This window comes from Hetaerina americana, unplaced genomic scaffold, assembly GCF_022747635.1.
Source record: "Hetaerina americana unplaced genomic scaffold, ioHetAmer1.1.p SCAF_45, whole genome shotgun sequence".
NCBI lineage: Eukaryota > Metazoa > Arthropoda > Insecta > Odonata > Calopterygidae > Hetaerina > Hetaerina americana.
In genome coordinates this window covers 1,911,259-1,933,858 of record NW_027287041.1, presented here as the reverse complement: position 1 = coordinate 1,933,858, position 22,600 = coordinate 1,911,259, and the positions used below count along the sequence as shown (strand labels likewise).

Here is a 22,600-nt window from a genome sequence, read left to right as displayed (position 1 = left end):
GTCGTATTCATAAAACCCAGGTTTCATCAACAGTGATGACGTTGTACAAATAATCTGGTTCATTTTCAATATGTTGCAAATGTTTAGTTGAAATTTCCGCTCGGTGTGTCTATCATGACATGGTTGCCAAGCAGAGGTTTACAATAACTGATGTCCTGTCACTTCCGCAGCTTGGAGAGCACTGAGATTGGTTTTGTAGCAAAGTTAAAGTCCGTCTTCACTTACTTCAAGGAGTTTAATCCCACCCGGACCAATAGGATGAGCCAGGGAAATTCATTTGCATTAGTTCTGGAACGAACCCTGTAGGTTATGAATTGTGTGCTGTCACGTTTGTTTTGTTGTTATTGCCTTGGAAGAGAAATTTCTACCGACTGGATAATTTTTTCCAAATTAAAATAGGTATTACGTTCCGGACATGACTTTCGCTAATGGTTTAACCCACGTCAAATAGGTACCCAAAAGTTTGCAATCCCTTTGCTTATTTTCGCAGGTGCATGGTGTGGGTTTTGTTTGTTTATCATTGGCTCGTTGCGGAGTTTGAATGGTAAAGAAAATTCTTTGTTGCAAATACAGTGGGGATCTAGATGGTGCTGTGGCTATTGTTCTGGCTTCCCTCCAAGAGGGCTTGGGTTCAAATCCTGGTGGTGTTGAATATTTTTCAGAGGTATCTCGTTTGCTACTTGAGGTGAAGGGCACTTTGAGTGAGTACGCCGTCCGTCGGATGGGACGTTAAACTGTATTACCCCTTGGCGCCTTTCGTAAAGAGTAGGCTAATGCCGGAGCCGGGTTTCTCTCTCGACCTTTCATCCTTTCCTGTCCATCCCTTAATGGTACAAATGACCTCAGCAGTCAATCGCCTCCCCTACATATTAATTACTACTCTCTAACAGCATGCTATTTTAACTGACATTGACATAGCCCACTGGAACACGTCTCCATACTTCATCTGCTTCTCAAAATATCTCACTGGATGAATGTAAAGATATCAAACCTGCGCATGTGTGTTGAGGGGGAATGTTGCTTCCACATGCCACCGGGAGACCTAAGGTCATTTTGTTTGTAGCACTAGGATATGTCTCCCTAATTCCTCTTCTCAAAATATTATACTGGATGAATGAAATGAACTCAAACCCGCACATTCGTGGTGAGGGGGAATGTTACTTCCACATGCCAACCTGGATTGCTTCTGAAGTTCATTTTGTCTGTAGCACTAGAACATGTCTGCTCTACCTCTGCTTCATGAAACACTGGATTAATGAAATGAACTCAAACCTACACATGTGTGTTGAGGGGGAATGTTACTTCCAAATGCCAAATAGGTGTGCTTGTGAAGTAGCACCAGAACATGTCTCCCTTCTTACGCTTCTCAAAATACTATACTGGACGAATGAAATGAACTCAAACCTGCGCAAGCATGTTAAGGGGGAATGTTACTTCCACATGCCACCGGGAGTACTTAAGGTCATTTTGTATGGAAAACTAGAACATGTCTCCATTCTTCAGCCTCTCACTATACACTGGATGAATGACACGACTTCAAACCCTAACATTCGTATTGAGGGGCAATGTTACTTCCACATGCCAACCTGGATTGCTTCTGAAGGTCATTTTGTCTGTAGCACTAGAACATGTCCTCTATGCCTCTGCTTCATGAAACTCTGGACGAATGAAATGAACTCAAACCTACACATTCGTGTTGAGGTGGAATGTTACTTCCACATGCCACCGGGAGTACTCAAGGTCATTTTGTTTGTAGCATTAGGGCATGTCTCCCCACTTCCTCTTCTCAAAATACTAAACTGGATGAATGACATGAGTAAAAACCTGCACATCCGTGTTGAGGGGGAATGTTACTTCCACATGCCAACCTGGATTGCTTCTGAAGGTCATTTTGTCTGGAGCACTAGAACTCGTTCTCTACACTCTTGCTTCGTGAAACACTGCATGAATAAATGGAACTCATACTTACAAATGTGTGTTGAGGGGGAATGTTACTTCCACATGCCACTTGGAGTACTCAAGGTCATTTTGTTTGTAGCACTACAACATGTCTCCTTACTTCCTCTTCTCAAAATACTAAATGCTCGTTTTTTGAGGTTCCACTGTAGTTGTATTGCGTTTCCAAATTACTACAGAGTGTTTTAAACAAAGCCTGCTGTGTCTTTTCCCTGCTGAAAATTTTGCTTTGCTGCCGAAAGGCGAAGGGAATAATAAAATGAAATAGCTATCGCATTTTGTGAGTCTGATTGCCTTAAGATCCTAATGCTGTTTCTGTGATAATCAGAGTGTTGCGTTCGATGATGTGTTGTGCTAAGATCCAAGAAGTTTTAAGAGAAAACAGTGTTTTGATAAGTTTGCATGCAAAAAATTTATGCACAAATGCCAATTTGCATGTTAAACATAAGATGGCTCAAGAATCTTCCTTGCCAAATTAAGTACAATGCATGATTCCTCACGTCGGGGTTTCCCCAAGGGAGCCAAACTATTTGTAATGCCTAAAGAAAGGTTGCATTTCACATGGATTGAAACCGTAACTGAAATGTGTGCAAAAAATTATTCTGCAGAAGTTTGGCAAAGGAGGAAAAGTCATCAAAGAAAGTTGGACTTATTGTTTTTATTTGCCAAGGGTTCATTGTGGTTCTTTACTTTCTCCGTATAAGATGAGTACCTCACTCTAATTATGTCTGCAATTGTTATTAAACCAATTTCCTGTGCGTAAAACAATGGAAATTGCACATTGAAAGAATGCTGGCTTTCCAAAGTATAAACAGTTATAGATGGTTAAGAATAACTGATGGAAATATGCCAATAAATATTTTAATTTGTGTTAAATAAAGGAAAAGGATCTCATGCTTTACTTATGAACATAAGTTATGGGCTATTGTTTATATTTTTGGTGTGGGATTATGTTAAGTTTGATATGGCAATGTCATTATTGTCTGTGTTTGTAGGATAATCATCATTGGAATCACATAAATTATAATCTTGTGACTGAAATATTGTGATGTACTGCTAAATTATTGTTTAGTGTTGTCCCAAGAAGATTTATCAGTGGTTTAAATGGCATATAAACAAGAAGATGCATCATTTTGTGTTGTTTGAGCTTGCTATGCAAAATAGTGATTCCGTGTGTGTTATATATATCTTCTGAATGATATTTTATCATTAGAAATAGGAAGACAGTGCTACGAGATGTGTCCGAAATGAATCTGACCTGTTTTTAATTATATTTTTTTTGATTTTGATGGTGTATTGCGCTACGAATTTGCACCAAGATGCCAGGCGATCAACAAAGAATGTTATGTTTGAAGTTCTGTTAAAAGATTGCATGATGCCATGAGAAGAAAACGACCACGTCTCTGGTCAAGTGAGGTAACTGGCTTCTTCATTACGATAACACGGGCCAAATGCATTTATCGAACCTTCTGCGGCAATTTTTTGGGAAACACGAGATTGTACAGCTTCACCAGACTCGGTAGAGTCCCGACATAGCTCTCTGCGGCTTTTGGATGCTCCCAAAATTGAAAATGGTTCTCAAAGGATAGCGGTTGGAGACCATTCAGAGTAACAGGACTCGTAAACCATGAATGCCATTCCAAAATCTACGTTTGGAGACTGCTTTAACCCTCTTAGTGCGGCGGGCCGATATATCGGCTTTTGTATCCCTGGCGAAAAGTGCGGCGGGCCGATATATATCGACTCTTGCGTAGGCTATTATTTAAATTGTTGTAACTTATGGTTTTCTCTTTAATAATTTATGGTTTTTGTGCTATCGATAGGTTGAATTCCATAGAAGTACGTTTTTAATTTTTTATTATCAATTTTAAATGCCATTCAAATAGTATAATTCTTACTATAATTTTTCGTTCAGTTTTGTACATGTCGGGAAGCTCAGCCTAATTGTCTGCTCGTTTTTTTTATGAGTGTTCTTTCCACTATGAAAAGCCACTGAAAGGCTACTAATCTGTGTTCATCTGTAATCTCTTGGATGTGTTGTGGTGTATATATAGCTGCTTATTCAGACTTTGTTGATACGATGGAAATGAGAGCACTGCTTTGTAATCATTTTGGTTTCTCTTGCCGTCCATCCAATCTAATCATTTGCGCCCTGTGTATTGGATTACGTTTTCAGCAGTTCTCTGTGAGTTAGAACTTGGTATTTTCCTGCCTTTAGATTGTAAGCACATTGCCGCAGTCTCAAGGAAAGGGGAAAAGTCCCAATTTGACTCAGGTGAGATCAGCCTTTTCAACAAAATTGAACTATGCAGAGGCTAACAAAAATATTTGCAATTCACTGGTTTTTCTTTATTTATTTATAATATTTTCTACGTGTCTTTTTGATTCTTTATTATATTTAAATATCGTAGTTTTATTGAAAGATGTTTTTAAAAAAATATATTAGTATTCTGTTTAAAAATCGAAATATTATTGCTAAAAAAATATTCTTTTAAATTTATGATACTGTAATAATTACATTTATTTTTCAGATGATGTAAATGTAAACCATCATTATTAACTGCAATATTATATTTAAAAATAAAAAAACTGCACATGGATATCTAAACAAATAACTTCATAAGGTTTTTTTTCCTAAGGTGATACATTTTCTTAAATTACCCTTCGCACTTCTCACTAAGTACCCCTGGAATCCCCACCGCACTAAGAAGGTTAAAAATAAAGTAAATAAATAAACTGGTACTATCTCGTGGCCGTTAAGCGGACTATATAGCCCCGCCCACTAGCTAGGTGCTAATTGCCCAGAGACCCAATGAGCCGTTTGTGCTTTGGTGGACCATTGAGCTGTGCGTATGGTATGTTAGTTTCTGCCGTCTTTGTTTCATACCGTTTGTGGTCGAAAATGGACATTGATGCAATCACAGAGCGACGAATTTGCAAAATCATGTTTCTTGGTGAAGTGTAGGGTTGTAAAAGTTATGTAGGACTTCACTTTCTCCCGGAGGATGATGGCAGTGAATTCTTCTCGGGATTTCATCCGGGTAATCTCCTCCATCTCCATCTCTGCCGAGGTTTTGATGAAATCCTTTTCGATCGTAATCAGGGCCGATGATGCCAGTCTGTAGATGCCAGTTTATATATCCTCGGTGGTCATGTTGGGTCCCTTAGGTTTGGCGGAGGCCGAGCACATTTTCCCGCCATTTTCAGGATTGGGTTCCATGTCCTGCTTAGGCTGAAACCCTCGTCTCTGTTAAAGTTTTTCTCAGAGAGCCGTATTTCAATTGCATCCTTGGTGAGGCGGTCCCAGTAGCAGTAAGTCCCAGTAGTCCCAGAAATACGGCTCTCTGAGAGGAGGAGATTACCCGGATGCAATCCTGAGAAGAATTAACTGTTGTAAAAGTTAGCGAGAAATTAATGAAATGTCGACAGCTGTGTACGGTGAGAATACTCTGAAGAAAACTTCAGTTTTCAAGTGGATTAAGCATTTTAAACATGACCGACCAGATTCCACGGATGACCCAAGGTCAGGACGACCCTCAACCACTTGTGTTTGCACTGACAACATTAATCGTGTATGCAATGGTCCTTTGTCCTTCTTATCGACCATCAAATAACTCTGAACGATTGCTATTTTATTGAATTTGGGGAAAATTAACAGTCCGCACTAATATTTTAACCGAAAATTTGGATTTGAGAAGAATGTGTGTAAAAAACTGCTAATGTTCAGCATTGATTGTTTGCCGTTGTTTCTGGCATTTAAAAATTCAGTCACCTTTTATCCTATGATCATCTTCCTCCTTATTTGCCTCAGATCTTGTCCCTTTGCGAATTTTAAACAATTGCCGAAATGCTAAAATGTGACGAGGGGACATTGTATCACTGGACACAAGATGTGCGCTGAAGGCAAGTCCAAAATCTGTGTTTGAGGAATGCTTTAAGATGTGGAAGCACCGCTAGGAGCGTGTGGTTCAAATGAATGGGGTGAAACTGCTTCGAAAGGATACCACACGGACTGGTTGACCATGAAGATTAGCAGCAATGGGGGGACTGAACGCAGGTCAGTTAGTTCTGGGACACTCCTTGTATATGGGACAACTTGTACGTGAATTATTTGTGGTAGTCGAAATTGTAACAGAAATAACTTCAATTAGTAGTAGTATTTAGGGAAGGCAACTGACTGCTGAGGTCATATGCACCATAAGGGATTGACTGGAAAGGATGAAGGGTGGAGAGAGAAACCCGGTGTCGGCATTAGCTTACTACTCTTTAAGAAAGTCACCAAGGGGGATTATATTGGGTGTTTATGCCTGCCCAGCCTGACCTAGATACAACTGCCATTATATCTAGGTCATGCTGGGTACTTCTGGGACCACCATCGTAGTTAAAGTAGTATTAAAGTAAATTTGGTGAATAAACTTACGTACAAAGAGGAGGACAGTGATAAGTGACACCTTAGGTCTAAGATGTTCAGAGAATATGTAAAAGTGTTTTGGAGTTGTTGGTTTTAGTGTCTTGGAAACTTGGTCCTATAGGATAAGCATGGATTTGGAGGTTTCTCAGGCGCGAACCGAGCGGTGGAGGGGGGTCTGCCTGGCAGGGTAAGGTGGAGGGGGCTCTTAGCAACAGACCGACACCAACCTCAGTCGCCTGTGGGCTGTCGTTGAGTGAGGACACCGTTTTTAGTGAAGCAAGTTTTTTGTCCGCATTGAAAAACAAACTGAATCTGAATTTAGAGCAACGTTATTCCGTGAAGTTTTGTGCGAAACTCGGGAAGACGGCAACTGAGACCCTCCAAATGATCAAGCAGGCTTATGGGGACACTGCCTTAAGCCGTTCCACAGTATTTGAGTGGCACAAGTTGTTTAAAGAGGGTAGGGAGCTCGTTGAAGATGACCATCGCTCCGGACGGCAAGAACCGACACGAATGTGGACAGAGTGAGGACACTGCTGAACACAGACCGACGCTTAACCAGCGAAGAAATTGCGGACCAGTTGGGTCTGTCTGCATCCAACGTCCAACGCATTATTTCACAGGATTTGGCCATGCGCAAGGTGTGCGCCAAGATGGTGCCAAAAATTCTGAGTGTCGTCAGACAGCTCCTGGCCAAATACCGTGTTGCCACGTTGCCGCACCCACCCTATTCTCCCGATCTGGCCCCACCGGACTTCTTCTTCCCCTGATGAAAAGACAGCTCAAGGGACAACGTTTTGACTCGATAAAGGCCGTTCAAGAGGCTTCGACGAGGGTCATCAACGGCATCCCCAAGAAAATTTCCAGTGGGCGTACGGGGAATGAGGGCAACGTTATACTAAGTGTGTAGCAGCTCAAGGAGCATACTTTGAAGATTATTAAGTCGATTTAAGTATATCGTCAATAAAATTCTTGTAAAAAAATCATTCCTACCACTTTTGGGTGCGACCCTGTATATACGAGTGGTTTAAAATATGTAAGAAGATGGAAGCAGATTTCTTTCAAGACAGAATTGAGAAGCTCTGTGTATTGTTAATGATAATTGTTATTTATTGAACAGACCTTGTGTGTGGGGAAAAATAAGGATGGATATGTTTAAATGTTGTGATAGAACAAGAGCAACATCGGAGAGTGAGAAAATATATGGAAATTTGCACACATAATGCTATAATGTTGTTGAGGCTAAGTAAACTGTGTGATTGCATATTGTGTGTACCTAAAATCTTGAGTGAGCTCTCCTGTAACCATAGTGTTCGATGGATGGTAATGAAACCATATAGAATTGTGTGAATTCTGGTGAAAACATAGCACATTATTGCCACGGCAAAATTACATTTGTCATCGAAAGACTACTCGGAGAACCCAAGAGATGGTTCTAATACAGAGTCCATCCCGAAAAGTAAGTAAAATGATTTCTCCCGACAAAACGGACGATTGTAGTGGGATGATTTGTGGTGAGAAAAATGGTGAAAGATCTTAGGAAAGCAACACGACCGATGTCAGTGTTCTGTGGGCTGTTATAGTCTGCAGACCACTGTTTGACTGAACCCCTGTATGAGGATTACAGCACTAATCCACTTTCCATGGAATAATGATGAAAGCGATAAAAATTTTGTGTTGTTAACTCTAGAAATTGTGTTCAGAGACCATGACCGTGGTTGAGGTTGCTTACGGAGATGGAGAAATGTCCCAAAGTGATGGTTTTCTGCTTCTGCATGTAACGGATGTCTCTGGGAGGATAGAGAAGAGATTGACCATGAGTTATAATGCCCATTAAACGACACAATGGTTGGTGAATCTTTGTAAAGAAGACAGAAATAAATACCATGCAAGTAGCCACTATTTGGCTCAGAAGGACTTTTGACTTGACCCGTGGAGTTTGTGGTTTGAATGACTCATTCCTTTGTGTGGAGTTCCCTGATAAACACCAGTTCTTGCACATTAAAGTGCTAATATCTTCGAGTTTCCCATCCATATACTCCATCCTAGGTCTTCAATCTATTCTCAAATGCTGCTAATCTTCCCCACAGTTAGATTCACAAGCAATCTCAACTCCTTATTAGGTGTCCTCCTAGCCTATTGCTTCTACGTAGGTCAACTTTGTACCCTTCCCTCACTCTGTTGACGTGTTCTTCATCCCTTGTTCACCCAGAGTATCATAAACACAGCAATGGCAACATTCAGGCATTCATATTTCCTCTCCTTCCTCGAGAAATGCCCTAGTATTAACCCTGTACAGTAGTACAACTTGCATACAGGGTTCATCTGGAAAATAAGTGTACTGAGCTCAGTAAAAAAAATTTATTACACTTTTACATATCTTAAGCTAATATTCCTCAAAATAGGACCCTTGTGAGTAGATACACTTGTTCCAGCGGCGGTCCCATTCCTGGAACGCTCCCGCGAAGGCATCATCGGGAACCTCTCGAAGACTCGTCGTCACGGCCTTTTTGACGGCGTCCAAAGTCCCGTATCGCATTCCTTTCAAACTCCTCTTTATCCTCGGGAACAGAAAGAAGTCCGGTGGTGCCAAGTCCGGGCTGTAGGGCGGGTGCGGCAGCGTTGCCACGCCGTGCTTGGCCAAGAAGTCCGACACGACAAGCGCGGTGTGAGACGGCGCATTGTCGTGATGCAGCCGCCAGATGTTTTTGATCGCTCGCCAGATGTTTTTAATCTCGTGCACTATTGTTTTTGGAACATTACACTGCTCTGCTATCATCCGAACACTAAGATGACGATCAGAGTTCAGTACATCGCGAACTTTTTGCACATTTTCGTCGGTGAGTGTCGTTGATGGGCATCCAGGCCGTGGTTCATCGTCGACCTCTTCTCTGCCCTCCACGAACATCTTGTGCCACCGAAAGATCATGTTTCTGGACATGGCTGACTCCCCGTAAGCCTGGTTAATCATACCGACAGTTGCGGTAGACGATTTCCCAAGCTTTACAGCAAATTTGATGGAATAACGCTCCAAAACGTCGGCATCGCGTTCCGTGACGTGGGTCGAGCGTGGAGGTTCGCGTTAACAGAGCTCCTCACTACACCACAGCTCAGAGCCGACTGCCTTTTTCAGCGTCGCTTGCCAACATACCCCCTCCAATCGCAGCCCATCAGAGCGGTGCTGGGCGCGCCTGGAGCGGCGCGCCCAGCCCAGGAGTCAGGACACTTATTTTCTTGACGAACCCTGTACAACTAGTACATGGTTTTCTGCTTCTGTGTATCTGGGTGTCTCTGTGAGGGTAGAGAGGAGTTTGATGATGAGGAATAAAACCCTGGACATCCATCGGCAACATAACAGTGTGGTGAAAACGTGTGAAAAGTCCGCAAGTTTCAGGATGTGATAAGCAGAAGGGCGCTGCTATATTCGGAAAACCACAGTGCATTTGCCATCTTCTTACTGAAGATTATAGCCAATGAGAAATGGGTGCTTGCTAGGTTTGTCCTCAAGGTGTTGTCAGAGGAATACTACTGCTTGTGTCTGCAACCTTTGACCTCGTGGACCACTGCTAAAGTAAGTCAAATTTTCTGCAGAATAGGTGGTCACTGGTGACAAGACATTAGTCTTTGAGTACTACCGTAGAACAACCTCTTTTAGTACCATTTTGAACCACAGGATTATGTCAACGAGACCGTGAAAAGATGCCTAATCGTAGGTTCAGTTGATGCCTTATGGGAAGCATATCACAACTCGTAGATGACCGTGGTTGGGGATGCTTACGGAGATGAATGAGGAATGGTAGTGCAGTGCCGATACCATATGTTCTGGGAAGGTAGAGAAGAGGTTGATGAAAGAGGAACGTCCCGGACGTCCATCAACACACAGTGTGACTAAAAGGTGCAGAAAGTGTGAGACATACACAATTCTGAAAAACCCACAAGTGATAAGTGTTAACAGAAGAGTGCTATATTCAGAAAAACAAAGTGCATCGAATTTTTTCCTGAATATTTAGCAGAGGTGCGTGCCAAGCTCCTGCCAGGGATTCTTGCACATTTTTGTTGCATTGCCAAAGCGTTCCTCATCGTTTTAAACTCCTCTAAAGCCACCCAGAAGTACTTGTGTCAGTGGAAAATTATTCCACCTGGACTGCCTGGACCTAAGCTATCTTCCTATACGTCTGGTTCTCCTTCCATATCTAAACTTGTTAGCCTAGGTGCTTTACCATACAGTTCTTCAAGAGATTTCGTCCATCCCTCTTCTATCTTTTCTGTGTCAACTATTATGGATATATATACATAATGTATTTTTATTTATATATGTGGGTCGGGGTAGTCCAGGGGGTAGAGCGTTAGACTGCCGACCGGAGGGGCCCGGGTTCGATTCCCAGGCAAGGCACTCTGGGCACCTCCAGCTCCACCCAAGCTATGTGATTTTTCGGGCACCAGATCTTCCTGGGAAACCATAACCGGCACAGTGAATTAAGGAACTGGCCCCCCTTATTAATACCCTGCTAATATGTGAATTTCACATGCCGTATAGGGCTTAGCACTGGGTGAACTCTGCCATCACCTTCAAACAAACCAACCTCATGTTTATATATGTATTTTTATATGATTATATCTACATATACTACCTTGATCAAAAAGTTCCCGGAATAACCACCGTGTGGCGCTCCCATCGTTCCGATTTGAGTTCTGTTTTTTTTTGTTAAATTGGTACATCTGTTGTTGATATTCCCTTTAAATCTTAGTGTCATAACTTGACATTTGCAAAAGTTACGTAGCCAAGAGTACATGTATCTCTGTGTGTGTTGGCGATTTTTTACAATTTCAGAAATGGATTTAAATTTGCAACAACGAACTTGTATTAAATTTTGCGTAAAAAACGGATTTAGTGGCGCACGGACGTTGGAAATGTTGGAAAAGTGTTTCGGCAACGATTCTCTAAAAAAAACGGTCGTTTACCAGTGGCACGAGCGGTTCAGAAGTGGTCGTGAGTCAATCGAAGATGATGAACGCAGTGGCAGACCATCGACATCGAAAGTCGGTGAAAAAATTGATAAAGTAAAAGAAATGTTGGTCAATAACCGCAAATTAACCATCAGAGAAATAGCGGAGGACTTGAACATTGCCTATGGATCCGCCCAAGACATTGTGGTTAATGATTTGGGTTTCCGTCGTGTAGCAGCAAAGTTGGTGCCAAAAGACCTCAATTTCATGCAAAAAAGAGACCTTGTTGACGTCGCAAAAGACATGATTTGTGAGGCTGAATCCGATCCCACATTCATCAAAAGGATCATTACTGGAGACGAGACGTGGGTTTATGAGTACGACACGCAATCCAGACATCAGGCAAGTGAATGGCGTTCACCAAATGAGCCGAGACCAAAAAAACCACGTCGTTTTCAGTCAAAAAAGAAGGCAATGCTGACGGTTTTCATGGATTACAACGGTGTAGTGCATCATGAATTTTTGCCAGAAGGCCAGACAGTAAACAAAGAGTATTATTTGGGCGTTATGAGACGTTTGCGTGAAGCAATTCGCCGAAAGAGACCAGAAATGTGGGCAGAAAACTCGTGGATTTTGCACCATGATAACGCACCGTCGCACAGTGCTATCATTATTCGTATTTTTTTGACGAAAAATGCAACAAATACCATCCAACAGCCACCGAATTCACCTGATTTGGCTCCCTGTGACTTCTTTCTGTTCAATCGAGTTAAAAAACCATTACGGGGAACGCGTTTTAGCAGCCGAGAGGAAGTAATGGAAAAATCGCAGGAAGCACTGATGGACATACCGAAAACCGAATATAAAAAATGTTTCGAGGATTGGATCAAGCGCTGGCATAAGTGTGTTGCAGTCGATGGGGATTACTTTGAAGGGGACAATATAGATTTAGATGAATAAACTTGTATTTTTAATTTTCTGAATAAATTCCGGGAAATTTTTGATCAAGGTAGTATATATATATATATATATATATATATATGTATATATATATATATACACAAATATATACATACATATATATATATATATATATATATGTATATATGTATATATATATATAATACCATAAACACAGTAATCAACCCAAAGGTCAGTTTAGTAGGTGATGGTAGAGATCACCCAGCACTAAGCCCAAAACGGCGTGTGAAATTCACACATTAGCAGGGTAATAAGGGGGGCCAGTTCCTTTCCCTGTGCCGGTTATGGTTTCCCAGGAAGATCTGGTACCCTAAAAATCACTTTAGCTTGGGTGGAGCTGCAGGTGCCCAGAGTGCCTTGCCCGGGAATCGAACCGTGGACCTTCCGGTCAGTAGTCCAACGCTCACCCCACGGACTACCATGACCAACATATAAATTCCTAAGGGTTAAGTTGCTTTTTGTGTTGGCTGAAACTAATTTCTAACTCGTCTTCCCTTCTATAATTGTGTTGCAGTGAGCCGATAAGCCGTCCAGTTCAGGCTTTTCCTCCGTTTCCTCCCGGCTCTGACGATATGGTCCTGAGCATAGCCTGCCAGATGTACCGTCATTTTGCACACCACCATCATAAGCACAGGCAAGTACCCTTCTCTTTATATCTATGGTTAAGTTACGAAGTCAATGCTATTCAGGTTACTATTACAGTCTTCTTCAACATCCCACTACTGCTGGTCAATATCCCCTTCAGCCACTTTTCCTACATCAGGTCCTTCCCCATCTCTCAGTACTTCCTTCCTCCCTTCATCCTGTCCAACATCCCTATCCTGTCCATTCCCTTTCCTTGTCTGCCAAACATTCTCCCCTCTATTACAGTCTTCAACATCCCATCTGCCGGCCAATACCCCCTTCATCCACTTTTCCTATATCGGGTCCTTCCCCATCTCTGAGTATTTCCTTCCTCCCTTCATCCCGTCCAACATCCTTATCCAGTTCCTTCCCTTTCCTTGTCTGCCAAACATTCTCCCCTCTATTACAGTCTTCAACATCCCTCTGCCGGCCAATACCCCCTTCATCCACTTTTCCTACATCGGGCCCTTCCCCATCTCTGAGTATTTCCTTCCTCCCTTCATCCCGTCCAACATCCTTATCCAGTTCCTTCCCTTTCCTTGTCTGCCTAACATTCTCCCCTCTATTACAGTCTTCAACATCCCATCTGCCGGCCAATACCCCCTTCATCCACTTTTCCTATATCGGGTCCTTCCCCATCTCTGAGTATTTCCTTCCTCCCTTCATCCCGTCCAACATCCTTATCCAGTTCCTTCCCTTTCCTTGTCTGCCTAACATTCTCCCCTCTATTACAGTCCTCAACATCCCTCTGCCGGCCAATACCCCCTTCATCCACTTTTCCTACATCGGGTCCTTCCCCATCTCTGAGTATTTCCTTCCTCCCTTCATCCCGTCCAACATCCTTATCCAGTTCCTTCCCTTTCCTTGTCTGCCTAACATTCTCCCCTCTATTACAGTCTTCAACATCCCTCTGCCGGCCAATACCCCCTTCATCCACTTTTCCTGCCTCCTTAGTAATATCTCCCAACAAACCCCTCTCTTCGCCCACCATACCAAGTACTTCCTCATTTGTTTTCTTCTCGGTCCATTTCACCTTCTCCATTCTTCTCCACACCCACATATCTACAATAGCCTCCAGTCTACGTCTATCCTCCTGCTTCAATGACCACGTTTCCATAGCCACACATAGCTGCGCTCCATATCAAAGTTTTCTAACGAGTCTTTTCTTAACATCCTTACTCAAAGTCCCTCTCATCTTAACTCCCTCCTCCTTGTGAGAAAGCCTCTTTGCCTAGCGCAATTCTTCTCCTTACGTCCCTACTGCTTTGACCGTGTTGGTCCAAAACACTACCGAGATACGTAAACTGTTCTACCTGCTCTAGTTTAATTGCCCTCCTATTTTAATGTTTAGCTGAAGCCTTTTTCTTTCTGGAAAATCGCATTACCTTTATTTTATTAATATTGATTCTCATCCCATACTTGTCGCACTGAGTTTCCAATTCACCCAGCAATGCTGCAACCCCTTGGCTGAATGACAAACTAAAGCTTGGTCATCAGAACACTTCCGAGATACATAAAATGTTCTACCTGCTTTCTCTTCGTTGCTTTTATTTTATTATAAATTGGTGGTGTTGAGAAGTGAGAATAGCAGCTGTAATTTGCTAAATGGATGGAGTTGTATGTTATTATAAGGTAATCGACTGGTTAAGGTAGGTTTATGGATGTATACAGCTGTCAAATAAATATTTTATGACTCCTAACAAAACAATCCTTTATCTTACTCTGTATCAGGTCCTTCTTCATCTCTGAGTACTTCCTTCATCCCCTATCCAAGACATCCCTATCCTGTTCCTGCCCTTTCCTCGTTTGCCTAACATTCTCCCCTCTTACGGTTGTTATACCATAATTAGAAACGTATTTAAAATTAAATACATGTAAACCTCGTTTGATGTTTGACAGTAGTAGTATTAGCAGAGTACTTTTACCCTCTTAGTGCAGCGGGCCGATATATCGGCTTTTGTATCCCTTGCGAAAAGTGCGGTTGGCCGATGTATCGGCTCTTGCGTTGGCTATTGTTTAAATCGCTCTAACTTATGGTTTTTTCTTTAATAATTTATGGTTTTTGTGCTATCGATAGTGTGAATTCCATACTATATAACACATTTTTTAATTAGCAATTTTAAATGCTTTTCAAGTCCCAATTTGACTCAGGTGAGATCAGCCTTTTCAACAAAATCGAACTATGCAGAGGCTGACAAAAAACTTTTTGCAATTCACTGGTTTTTCTTTTTATTTATATATAATTTTTTCTACATGTCTTTTCGATTCTTTCTTAAATTTATAAATGGTAGTTTTATTGAAAAATGTTTTAAAAAAATATATATTAGTATTGTGTCTAAAAAATCGAAATATTATTGCTAAAAAAATATTCTTTTAAATTTATAATACTGTAATAATTACATTTATTTTTCAGATGATGTAAATGTATAACATCATTATTAACTGCAATATTATATTTCAAAATAAAAAAACTGCATATGGATATCTAAACAAATAACTTCATAATGTTTTTTTTTCCTAAGGTGATACATTTTCTTAAATTACCCTTTGCACTTCTCACTAGTACCCCTGGAATCTCCACCGCACTAAGAGGGTTAATAATAAAGCAAAGAAGAAACGACGATATAGAAAACTACTCCTAATTAAATAAGAAGAACCTTAATAAGAACTGAACTGCCTTTAAATAAGAGGAGGAGGACTTCCAAAGGGGGAGGGTGCTTTATTATTAAACAGTGGAAGTGAATATAAGAAGAAGAAGAAGATGGAATATATAATAATAATAAGAAGAAGGCATAGATAGCCATTACTACGAATTGACAGAGAGAGTACTTTGAAGAAGGTATAGACAACAAAATCATGGATATGTGTGTAGTCTCTGAATTTAAACCAAAATTAAGTTTTTTGATTGCCTCTCAGTCTGCATATTTATTGGACATCCTACGTATTTGTATAATTTTTATTTTTAATTTTTATTTTTTTTAATTTTTTTATTTTTAAATTTTTTTATTTTTTTTATTTTTATTTTTTTTTAATTTTTTATTTTTTATTATTTTTTTAATTTTTTTTAATGTTTATTTTTTTATTTTTTTAAATTTATTTTTTATTTTTATTAAATTAATTTTTATTTTGTTAATATGTTGATGGACTTCTAATTAAACGTTCCTCTCTGTCTTCTTTGGTCGTAGGGAAGGTTTCAGAGGAGGACCAGGTCAACGATCGAACCCTGACGGAGAGGACTGCAGCAGCATGTGGCACCACAATGCGATCATCCTGGCGCCCCTGCAGATGGTCATTGAGAAGCTCATGCTGGACAAAGAGCGCAGGCTCACGCTGATGGAAGAACGCAATGATATTGACCGCCAGCGTATCGTCATGGAACAAATGCGTATTCAACTCCTGGAGCAGATCCTAACGCTGGCCAACAATCAGAACACCTGAGGTACAGTTCGTTGGACTTGCATGATTATAAAGCTTCACGAAATCCTTGCTTACCTTGCGTGGCTTCGCTTGTACTCACCTGATTTGCGTAAGTACAAAAATATAGGCTCTCTCGCTTTGTTTTGAGCAATAGCGCGGTTTTAAACTCATGTGTTTAACTTTTTGTCGTCATTGCAACGATTTCAGAGTATAAAAATCGTTTGCCTTGACTGGGATTCGAACCCGGACCCCTCTCAATGTCCGGCCGAGTGTTTTTGTGTCTCTTTTTGTTGAGGAACTCTCGCAAGGTCTTCATCGCGGTTAATTTGGTCCACTTATTAAAAACGGGTTCCTTCCAGGGCTATCTTAATCCGAGGGAACAAAAGGAAGTCTGGTTGGGTGACTTCACGACTACAGGGTTCGTCCGGAAAATAAGTGTACTGAGCTCAGGAAAAAAAAATTATAACTTTTTACATATCTTAAGCTAATATTCCTCAAAATAGGACCCTTGTGAGTCGATACACTTGTTCCAGCGGCGTTCCCATTCCTGGAACGCTCCCGCGAAGGCATCATCGGGAACCTCTTGAAGACAAGTCGTCGACCTCTTCTCTGCCCTCCACGAACATCTTGTGCCACCGAAAGATCATGTTTCTGGACATGGCTGACTCCCCGTAAGCCTGGTTAATCATACCGACAGTTTCGGTAGACGATTTCCCAAGCTTTACCGCAAATTTGATGGAATAACGCTGCTCCAAAAACTTCGGCATCGCGTTCCGTGACGTGGGTCGAGCGTGGAGGTTCGCGTTAACAGAGCTCCTCACTACACCACAGCTCAGAGCCGACTGCCTTTTTCAGCGTCGCTTGCCAACATACCCCCCTCCAATCGCAGGCCGTCAGAGCGGTGCTGGGCGCGCCTGGAGCGGTGGGAAGACCAGGAGTCAGTACACTTATTTTCCGGACGAACCCTGTATAAGGGGGGGCTTAGTGCAGCATTGGCCCCTGGTGTTTGGCCAGGAATTTGCAAACTCATAGTGCATTGTCATGATTGAGTAGTAGTGGATATTATAAAGAGATAGGGCTTTCCTCATCCCGATGACCCTTTCTCGGAGTCTTTCCAGCCAATCCACGGAGTAGGCAGTGTTAACTGCCTGTCCTAGAGGAATAAACTCCCTGTGGACCACTCCTTTATTGTCGAAAAAGACAATGAGCATTAATTTCAGTTTTAATTACTCATTCTTGCCTTTTTTGGGCTTTGGGAGACTGGTCTGTGTGCCACTCAAGAGAGTTTTGGTGTAACATTTATGGGTCATATTTAAAAAATCCCAGGTTTCATGACAAGTGGTGACATTGTCCAAATAATCGGGTTCATTCTCAATACGTTGCTAAAGTTCACTTGATGAAATTTCTGCTCGGTTGGTCCTTTGGTCTTTGTGGCAAATACCTTAACCCTCTTAGTGCGGCGGGCCGATATATCGGCTTTCGTATCCCTGGCGAAAAGTGCGTCGGGCCGATATATCGGCTCTTGCATAGGCTTTTGTTTAAATCATTGTAACTTATGGTTTTTTCTTTAATAATTTATGCTTTTTGTGCTATCGATAGGTTGAATTCCATAGAATTACGTAATTATTTTTTTAATTTTTCATTAGCAATTTTAAATGCTTTTCAAAAAGTATAATTCTTACTATAATTTTTTCTTCAGTTTTTACATGTCGGGAAGCTCAGCCTAATTGTCTGCTCGTTTTTTTTTCTGAGTGGTCTTTCCACTATGAAAAGCCACTGAAAGGCTACTAATCTGTGTTCATCTTTTGAATGTGTTATGGTGTGGTGGTGTTGATATATAACTGCTTATTCAGACTTTGTTGATACGATGGAAATGAGAGCACTGCTTTGTAATCATTTTGGTTTCTCTGGCCGTCCATCCTATCTAATCAATTGCACCCTGTGTATTGGATTACATTGCCAGCAGTTCTCTGTAAGTTAGAACTTGGTTTTTCTCTGCCTTTAGATTGTAAGCACATTGCCACAGTCTCAAGGAAAGGGGAAAAGTCCCAATTTGACTCAGTGAGATCAGCCTTTTCAACAAAATCGAACTATGCAGAGGCTGACAAAAATATTTGCAATTCACTGGTTTTTCTTTATTTATTTATAATATTTTCTACATGTCTTTTTTATTCTTTATTATATTTAAATATGGTAGTTTAATCGAAAAATGTTGAAAAAAAATATCATTATTGTGTCTAAAAAATTGGAAATATTATTGCTAAAAAAATATTCTTTTAAATTTATAATACTGTAATAATTACATTTATTTATCAGATGATGTAAATGTATAACAACATTATTAACTACAATATTTTATTTTAAAATAAAAATCTGCATATGGATATCTAAACAAATATTTTCATGATGTTTTCTTTTCCTAAGGTGATACATTTTCTTAAATTACCCTTCGCACTTCTCACTAAGTACCCCTGGAATCCCCGACACACTAAGAGGGTTAACAATAACTGACGTTAGGCCAATTCCACAGCTTGGGGAGCATTGAGACCAGGTTTGCGGCAAAGCTTAGTGTCCCTCCCGACCTACTCGAAAGTTATTTGAACCCAATCTGAATTGCCTTTCTTTTGGAATGGTAGATTAATCATTATTTTTCCGAGGGGCGTGGATATATGGGTGAATGCAAATGGCGATTGGGAAGAAACTGATGAGACCATAATGGGTGATTGTGTTTCTACGGTTTGTTTCGATGCGGTGGTATGATTTTCTGTGTAGACACCTTTTGTTTTTTCCGTTTACAGACAGGCTTTCGGTCCACGGAGATGACGTGGACCCTATGCTCATCCTTGCTCGAGAATTTGCCAAGCTGGAAGGAATTTCTATGACATCTTGGACAATGGACAACGCAGAGCAAAGACAATTGTATGAGTAGACAACGGAGGACACTTGAGAGGCAAAAATCTGGTGCTTGGTAAGAGGATTGATTGCTAGACCCCCTTCCCCCCTTGCGCAAGTGATCACCCTTGTGTTAAAGCAGCTCGAAATTACTACAAGGGGGCAATTTGAAAAGTAAGGTCTCCTATTTGTTGTTAATGAAAAAACAAATCTAGTCCCTCAACTATGCGTACATCGTATGGAAAGGTTGAGAACTAAGCTATTTATATATATATATATATATATATATAAGAGAGAACTAAGCTATTTATATATATATATATATATATAAGAGAGAACTAAGCTATTTATATATATATATATATATATATAAATAGCTTAGTTCTCAACCTTTCCATATGATGTAAGCAGCAATACCTTCATTACAGCAGTTGTCATCCCTCCCATACCAAGCGCTCCCTCCCTTACTCTCTTTCTATCCGCGGTCAACGCATTTGCAACCATGCCAAATCCCTTAACAAATACCTTAAAAACCTTCACCACTCCCTCCTCCAACGTGGATACCCTGATTCTCTCCTCCATAAAAAAATACTTAAACATTCCTACACCCCCAAGCCTGCGTCAACCACAGACTCCCAGCCTCTCTCAATCTGTACTACCTACTTCCCAGGCATTCAGTCTCTCAAATTCATCCTCAAAGACCTATTCCCCATCATCAAAAATCACAACACTTCCTCCAACCTTCTTCCCAAATGCCCCTCTGTCACCTTCAAATGTCCCGCCAACCTAGCAGATATCCTCAAATCCACCAGGCCACTCTCAAAATCTCCTCACACCCCCAGAGCCATACCCACTCCATGTCATCGAGCAAGATGCAAAACCTGCCCTATTTTCACCACTCCACCCCACTCCATCCCACCATTCAACTCTCTCCCGCCCTTCCCCTATTCCTCTTGCACTTCCAAGAATGTTGTTTATCTTCTTACCTGTAAACTCTGCCCGTCCTTTTACATAGGCCAATGTTCCACACCACTTAACATTAGGATTAATAACCACCGCGCCTCGTGCAATCCCTCCTCCCCGTCCGCGGGTCTCCCCATCCCTAAACATGCTTCCCATCATAATACCCCCTTCAACCAGTGTTACAATGTTTCCGTCCTAGCGTCCCTTCCCACATCCGATAACCCTATAGAATTAAAAACCCTTGAATTGGCATTCATTTACATCTGTATGGCCTATCAGCATCCGGGCCTCAATGTTGTTCACTGATGGGAGTGGCCCAAAATTGTTACTTCCACCCCTTCCCTCTCCCTTTCCTCTCCCCAACCATTCCTTTCACCCCTCCTTCGCCTCCCGTTCTCCCCTTCCCCTGGCCCCCTTCCCTTTCTCTCGCACCCCTCACCTCAACAATTCCAGCAGTCATTACTTCTATATCTTCAGAGGAAGACGGATTGTGTCTGTCGAAATATCAAGAAAATACGTGTGAGTGTTCTCTTTTTTTGTGTTTCTATATTATGTGATACTGTGTATTGTACTATATATATATATATATATATATATATGTATGTATGTATGTATGTATGTATGTATATATATATATATATATATATATATATATATATATATATAAACATACATACATACATACATACATATATATATTATATATGTATGTATATATATATATATATATATATATATATATATATATATATATATACACACACACACACACACCTACACAAACACACCAGGGCTTATTGATAAGAAAGGTGTACTATTTTCTTTTTAATGGAAAATCAAATTTATTCTCTCAACTTCGCGTACATCTTTGGAAAGGTTGAGCATTTAGCTATTTTTCTAAATAGTCGTCTTGATGATCAATCACTTTTTGCAGCCTTGCAAGCAGCTTTTCAATACCGGCATCGTACCTTTCTCCCACGGCGTCACACGAAGCCAACCACTGCTTCTTGCACTTTTCCTCGTCTGACTTGAATTTCTGTCCTCCTAAGGTGTTTTTTGGGAGAGGGAAACAAGTGTTAGTCGCTTGGGGGGGGCAACGTCCTCTGGGCTGTAAGGAGGGTGGTCGATGATATATCCCATCAGCTGAATTCATTGAGTAGGGTGGTCGTTTGATGTGAAGACACGTGGACGTGCATTGTATTATGATATGCAAACACACTCCTTTAAGTGAGGAGACACCTTGTTTGTAACTGATTGAACTCTGACACACAATATTCTGCAGCACGGAGAAGTAACCACTCTCTCTCTCTTCATTTTATAAGGCCTTCCTTTATCTAAATGAAGGGTAATTCCCTCTGGTTATTGCACACTACCATCTCATCAATTGTAGCCACCGTTGTTGATTCCAATGGCAAACTCGGCCGCCGCATCGACTGCTGCTCATCGTGGATGTATACCCAACCATCAAGAAACTCCCAGCACCACTTCTGATGCACGTATTTGATGTCCATAATACACTTCTCACCGTGCATTTCCACTAAATGGCAGGATGGATTTATTATTATATCGGAGAAGCAGTCGTAAATTGGGCTTTGTGAGGCAGTGGGAGAAAGGTACGATGCCGGTATTAAAAAGTTGCTTACAAGGATGCAAAAAGTGATTGATCGTCAAGGCGACTGCGTAGAAACGTAGCTAAATGCTCAACCTTTCCAAAGATGTACGCAAAGTTGAGAATAAATTTGATTTTTCATGAAAACAAATAGGAGACGTTACTTTTTGAATTGCCCTTGTATCTATCTTAGTCTATTTCAGTCCATATAGCTCCTTCCTCCCCTCAGTTTTCTAAATGTTTAAATAATTCCACTAAGGGAATGTTATCCACCCCCACGGCCTTATTTAGTTTCATCTCCCTTAATTCCCTTTCTATCTCATTGTCTAGTATGCCTGGACCTAAGCTATCTTCCTCTACGTCATGTTCCTTTTCTATGTCTAACTGTGTTGGTCTGAGTTCTTTACTATACAGTTCTTCTATATACTCCTTCCATCTCTCTTAAATCTTTTCTGTTTCATATATAATATTACCCCACTCATCTCTAACTTTTAACTCAGATCTTCCCTTTTTACTTCCCGATAGTGTATCTAGCTATCTTCTTGTATAGTGCACCAAGTTCACCCTTTTCCTGCAAACTTTCAATATCCTTGCACACTGCGTCTTCCACCATGCTTCTTTCATCCTGTAGTTCTCACATGATGTAGCCTTTACCTTTTTTTAGGAATATAGGAATTAATTCTGATTTCACAAAGTCTTCCGGCCAGATTCCTTCCTCACAGATACTACGGATCAGCCCATATAGCCTCTTACTCCCACATTGCCCATATAGCTCCTTCCTCCCCTCAGTTTTCTAAATG

At 41.0% G+C, this 22,600-nt stretch overlaps 1 protein-coding gene across 1 annotated transcript in view; it reads left to right on the top strand.

Moving 5' to 3' along the window:
• Positions 1–22,600, top strand: part of LOC139693250 (uncharacterized) — a 70,219-nt gene that overhangs the window by 46,130 nt on the left and 1,489 nt on the right. Inside the window, exons 9-11 of the mRNA XM_071591356.1 lie at positions 12,810–12,929; positions 16,105–16,358; positions 19,135–19,304. Of these exons, the coding sequence (XP_071447457.1) occupies positions 12,810–12,929; positions 16,105–16,357 (373 nt within the window). The 3' untranslated portion in view covers position 16,358; positions 19,135–19,304. The remainder of the gene's footprint in view (positions 1–12,809; positions 12,930–16,104; positions 16,359–19,134; positions 19,305–22,600) is intronic.